The sequence below is a fragment of the Onthophagus taurus genome, chromosome 7 (genome assembly GCF_036711975.1).
Source record: "Onthophagus taurus isolate NC chromosome 7, IU_Otau_3.0, whole genome shotgun sequence".
Lineage (NCBI taxonomy): Eukaryota > Metazoa > Arthropoda > Insecta > Coleoptera > Scarabaeidae > Onthophagus > Onthophagus taurus.
Genome location: NC_091972.1, coordinates 14,239,200 through 14,245,199, shown reverse-complemented (window position 1 = coordinate 14,245,199; position 6,000 = coordinate 14,239,200). Strand labels below are relative to the sequence as shown.

General features: G+C 30.4%; 1 protein-coding gene across 1 annotated transcript in view; it reads left to right on the top strand.

Annotated features, from left to right (window-relative positions):
• The first annotated feature begins 613 nt into the window (after positions 1 to 613).
• The window catches only part of LOC111419638 (uncharacterized), a 91,607-nt gene continuing 86,220 nt past the window's right edge, over positions 614 to 6,000 (top strand). Inside the window, exon 1 of the mRNA XM_023052474.2 lies at positions 614 to 1,208. Within this exon, the coding sequence (XP_022908242.1) occupies positions 693 to 1,208 (516 nt within the window). The 5' untranslated portion in view covers positions 614 to 692. The remainder of the gene's footprint in view (positions 1,209 to 6,000) is intronic.

The following is a 6,000-nucleotide window of genomic DNA, read 5'->3' as shown; positions in this document are numbered from 1 at the left end:
AAAAATGGGGGCTAACTTCCCGCACTCCAATGGTGAACTGTTTTCGAGATAATTGCTTGTCTCACGTTAAATGGACCACCTGTATATATTATTTTACGGCAGTACAATTCTCATTTCTTCCTAACATTTTGCATTTCGTTGCGTGACTACTGTGAGTGATATGGAGGTAATTTCATTATGTACGAACCAATAGTACCCAACCCAAAAAACCTATATTTCAGAAATTGTGTAAATTAAAGTTGAAGAATTTTTTTAAAGTTGGTCTCAAAATGGCTTATTTACATAAAGATTTAATAATACAAACTGTAATTAATTAATAATTCATTTTTTTAGCCACAATTTAAAGCAAAAGTTGCACCTTAAATCCGTTAAATAAAGTTTAATCGAATTTTAAAAACTGAATCAACTTTTTTTCGGTTTCCCTAAAAACCTTTCGGGTATTGTTTACTCATTCTTTTTTAAAAGAGCACGTGTTTCAATTCGAACCACATTGAGACGTCGCGACGCGTCCCCCTAAAATCAACAAAGCCCGATGCTCAGTAGCGTCCAGACCGTCGCGACGCCCACACGACGCGACATAATTCCGACATAGAAAACGTTTTCATCGCGTAAGAGAAATGTAAAAGTTATAAGCCAAAAAGAAAACAAAGATTTTATATAAATAAAATAAAAAAATAAAACATCAAATAAAAATGTCAGCTACAGATATTCAAAAAAAATCTGAAACTTTACAAAAACAATCGTCTCCACGTTTACCTTATTACCAAATCAATCCAAGTTATACTTTACGTGTCGTCTGTTGTGTTTTATTCATATTTATAACCGAAATTTTACTTGCCCATTACGTTTATCGGTTAATATCTAGCGAAGTTCGCGAGGAATTTTTATTAAAACGCGATTTTGAAACAGATTTTTATAAAATTTTTCATAGCACGGCGACACGAGATGAAATTGTAAAAATTTTAAAAGAGTACGAAGCGTTAAAGAGTTCTAATCATACGAGACGTAAACGGTTTATTAACGATAATAATGAAAATATTTTAAATCTTGCTGAAAACGATGGTGTTGCAAACGATGGTGGTTTAGATTTTTATAGTTTAAGACGCGTTCGACAATTAAAAGGAACTGTTAAAGGTGAAGATGCAACTTCTTCGACATCAGCCACGAAAGATGGTGATGTTTGGTTAACGAGTCATAATAGAATATCGGTAAGTTCTTTTATTTTTGTTATAATAAATAAATAAATGAATAAAAAGATTTAAGAAGTTAGAGAAATTACATCTATTATAGGTTTAAAAATCTTTTAGATGTGCACCGGGTTGAATTGAATCTCGTTTAGTCTGAAATTGCAACCATTCACGGCAAATAGACCGTTTTAAAGGACACACGTGCGACTTGAATGTAGATTGTTCGCAATTGTACCGAGTAAATAGTTTTGTTTTTTTTTAGAAAAAGTTATTAAATTGGATATCTTAATTTTAACAATAAAATAAACACAAAAAGAAATTGTTAGAATAATATTGTCAATATCTTTTTGTATCGAGATAATGTACACCGAGTAAGGTGGTGTATTGATGGTTTGATGTATTGACGGGTTGAATTGATGGAGATTCGAATTTCCTCACTTCCGGTTTTCAATACTAAAAAGAGGAAGGGATATTGACAGTAATATTGACCGCGTAGGGTGCGTTACACTATATTACTACCAATTTTCAAAACCACGTTAACAGTTTAACTGACAATCAGTTCAAATGGAAGTGAATGAAAGCAACCAACGCTGATGTTGAGGATTAACGTTTCGATGATTTTGACGGCGGTGTTTTGCACTTTTATTGAAAAATAGGATATACTATTGGATATATTTTTGCAAATGAAAACTGAAAGAACAATAATATAAGATTTTTATAAAAAGTTAAAATTAAGAAAAGTTCCTTAAATAAATTAAATACCGGGAATTTCATATAACTCGCAATATATGGATTTGTGCACTTGCACTGTCCCACATAGAATGCAACATATAGTTTATTTTTTTTCTATAATACCTGTCAAATTGTTGTAAAGTTGGTAAAATTAACAGGGGGTTTTGTTTTATCATGTTTTGAAATAGATATGTCACACTGACGTTTGAGCTTTCGTTATTCAAAAAGAAAAGGTGCATAAAAAATGTTGTGGGGTGTTTATTTGTCATTTATTTACCTAGAAAAGGTGTTTTGTTCTATTTAATTACTTTGTAGCACGTTTTTACAATAAATATGTACTTCGTTAAAATCGTATTTATCTAAAAATGTATTAGTATTTTAACCTCAACTATTTAGTTACTAATAATTTTACTAAAAATCAGGAAAACAACATAAATTTTATAAGGGTACTAGATAATACCAACAGAAACCCTAAAAAATTTACATTGACAAGTATTATAGAAAAAAAACGAACTATAGCTTAATAGTACAGGCATTGGATAGTTTTGCAAATTGGTTAAGTGCGGATTTAGCCGCACGTCTCTCAAGACGGCTAATTCCGAATGATTCTAGTTGTAGGTTTTGTGTTAGTGCTAGTGATAGTGCTAGTGCAAAACTAGAACTAACACTAGACCTAGAACTAGAATCATTCGGGTTTAGCCGTCTTGAAAGACGCCCGGCTAAACCTGAATGTTTCTAATTCTAGGTCTTATGTTAGTTCTAGTGACAGTACTAGTGCAAAACTAGTACTAACACTGGACCTAGAACTAGAAAGTATCGGATTTTCCGATACTTTAACCCGAATAGGGCTAGTGTTAGTTCTACTTTTACACTAGCACTATCACCAGAACTAACGGTGAATTATGACTAACACAATGAATGTTTCTAATTCTAGATGTAGTGTTAGTTCTACTTTTCGTTCAATAAAAATATACAACAATTTAACGCTGAATAATAATTAAAACTAGAACTAACACTAAACCTACATCTAGAAACATTCGGATTTAGCCGCACGTCTTTCAAGACGGCTAAACCCGAATGATTCTAGTTCTAGGTTTTGTGTTAGTCCTAGTGATAGTGCTAGTGCAAAGCTAGAACTCTTTCTAGCGTTTCTAGATGTAGGTCTTATGTTAGTTCTAGTGAGAGTAGTAGGTAGCGTTAGTTAGCATAAGATATCACTATGTTGCCTACTTTTATTGAAGTGCTTAAAATTCACTGTATTTCAGTTGTTTTATCACATTCTCTACTTTTATGCTATTTAAGAAAACAGAAAAAGCTGACCATTAAAATTATCTTATTTTAAAACAACGTTTATTGGTTTTTCAATAAGGTTTTCGAATAGAGTTTACGCGAATGAACTGGCAACAGTCTTTTATTCCTTGTAACTTAACGACACTTGAGTATAGAATGGAGCGCAATGTTTCATTAAGCGATCTAAAACTTCACTTAAAGTATGTGTTAAGAACTCGAGGTATACAGAACTTTTTAAGTGTTGCATCGAAATTTTAATTTGTGCGATACGATATTTCATTTTTCTGGGGTTCCCCGTACTACGCTCGATAGCGTGGTTTCTTTCTCAACTTCTAAATATGAACTATATAAACTACTAAGTTATATATGACATCATAGCTTACTTTTCGCATTAGAAACATTTGTGAATTTTACTGCTGTACTAACTTTTATGATTTATTAGTTATCGACGTGTAAAATTACACTAAATTACGCATGCATTTATTTTATTCAAAAACAAAACTGAAAACGATTATATCACAAAAAAAAAGGCGAATGGCTTACAATAGAACAAAAGCTCGATATAATTCAAGCTTCACGAAGGACGAACCTTGTCCTCTGCTAAAATCGGCAGTGAGAAAGAATTGCATATATAAATTTGGAGCAACTATTATCCATATAGATCGAAGACTTAAATCAAAAGTGAGCGCCGCCGCTGAGTTAAAACGAAGTTCAAATCGAAGCGAGTCGAGATTATTTTGGGAAAAGCTCTTTCTGTTAAATTTCTAAAAACCATCCCACGTATTTATTAAGCGGCAATGCAGCAGGCGATTTCAAATTAAAACCCATGCTTGTATACCGTACGGAAAATTTTAATGCTCTTAAAGCATTTGGCAATAACAAATTTTCCGGTATTATGGCTTTCATAAAAAAAGCTTCAATGTGCTTATTCAAGCATAATTACTTATTCACGTATTATATTATCACAGTTCAATATTTGACAAATATAATGTTAGTAAAAAATTTATTTCATGTTATCAAAAATCAATTATGTGATTTACATATTTCTACCCTTATTCTTTTTCAGTTTTCACATATCTCTTTCAAGATTATCATCTCGGCTGCAAAAATAGAACGCTTTTGGCATAACAAAGTGATTATGTTTTGTTCTCCTATATGTATATTTTGTTTGTTATAAAAATATCTGATCGCTACTTATCTACAAAGAATTTGGTTCCAATAATGAATATAGTTTGGATATCAACGAAAAGTCTGTAATAAAAATCTATTCTAAACCTTATTAATTTATTAAACATAACATACTAATTGTAAGTAAAGATTTGGTTATTAAATTTGTTAAATTAGAACTATTTGTTATGATTTTTTAAGTTCTTCTTAAAAATAAGCTGATGCGTGGTATATTATTGATGATTTAGTATTATAAATATTTCGTTAATTTAAAACCTTCATCAGAATATATTACACAATTTATATCAGGCTTTACTGTGAACAAAATTAACATTGTTAATTGACATTGTTAATTAGAAATATATACGCAAATATTTATTTATCATAACAATTAATTATAATTATAGATTTCATATCAAAATAATTAATGTTTATTTTAATCTAAAAAGTAAACAACAAATTCAATAATTCAATTACATTTTATTATAAAATGTATTAAACGTGTTCTGTTCATATTTAACATAGTTTTAATCAGTTCGTATTAGGTTTTGGGGTATTGCATATTTTTGTAATTTCTTTTTCATTGCTTCCTGTGTTTTTTTGCTAAGTATCCCAGGGGCAAAAGTAGATGAACAAGACGATGGTCTGGTAGATTTAGGTCATGATCGTCAATTAATCTCAACAATTTCGATGATATTTCTAGCATACATACCACTAGTGATGGAACAGATAGTGATTTTACGAAAAGTCGGATACCGGATATTCGGCATCCCCGGATATCCGGTTATCCGGCATATCTATCCGGCCATTATGGTTATAATTTCTGGTACATTTCTGAAGTGATACCCTACATTGCCACATTATTTCGATATTTGAATAAAAATGAAATTAATAAGAAAGCTGATAAGATATGTCAACTTATTTTGATCCAAGATACAAAATGAACTTTTTTGATGCTGATTTAACTAACGAAGCAACTCTAAAAAGAGATACTTTAATTAATAATTGGTGATATTTCCACAAGGATCCTTCAAGAAATAAATTTTATAGAGAATTTTGAAAGTTATCGATGAAAATTGCAACATCGAAAATTTTATCAGAACTTCAAATATTGTTTTCTCAAAAACTAAAAGTTATTTTTCAAAACGTGTTAGTTCATTGGAAAGAGGATACTCTTATTAACACTTTGGGAAATTTTCATACTCATAGTCCAAGAAGTGGATTTTATACGAATTTTTAAAACTTAATCGGCGAAAATTGCAAAATTTGAAAAAATTGTCGATTTTTTCAAAAATTAATTTCTCAAGAACTAAAAGTAATTTTTCAAAACGTCTTTTTGCATTAAAAAGAGGATAGTTTAATTAATAATTGGTGATAATTCCGCAAGGATCCTTCAAGAAATTAATTTTATAGCGAATTTTGAAAATTATCGATGAAAATTGCAACATCGAAAATTTTATCAAAACTTCAAATATTGTTTTCTGAAAAACCAAAAGTTATTTTTCAAAACGTGTTGGTTCATTAAAAAGAGGATACTTGAATTAATAATCGAAAGTGATAACAGCGACAGTTCTGTTAGCAATGAATGTGGTGATGAATTACAAGCGAAGAGAAGGAAACTAGA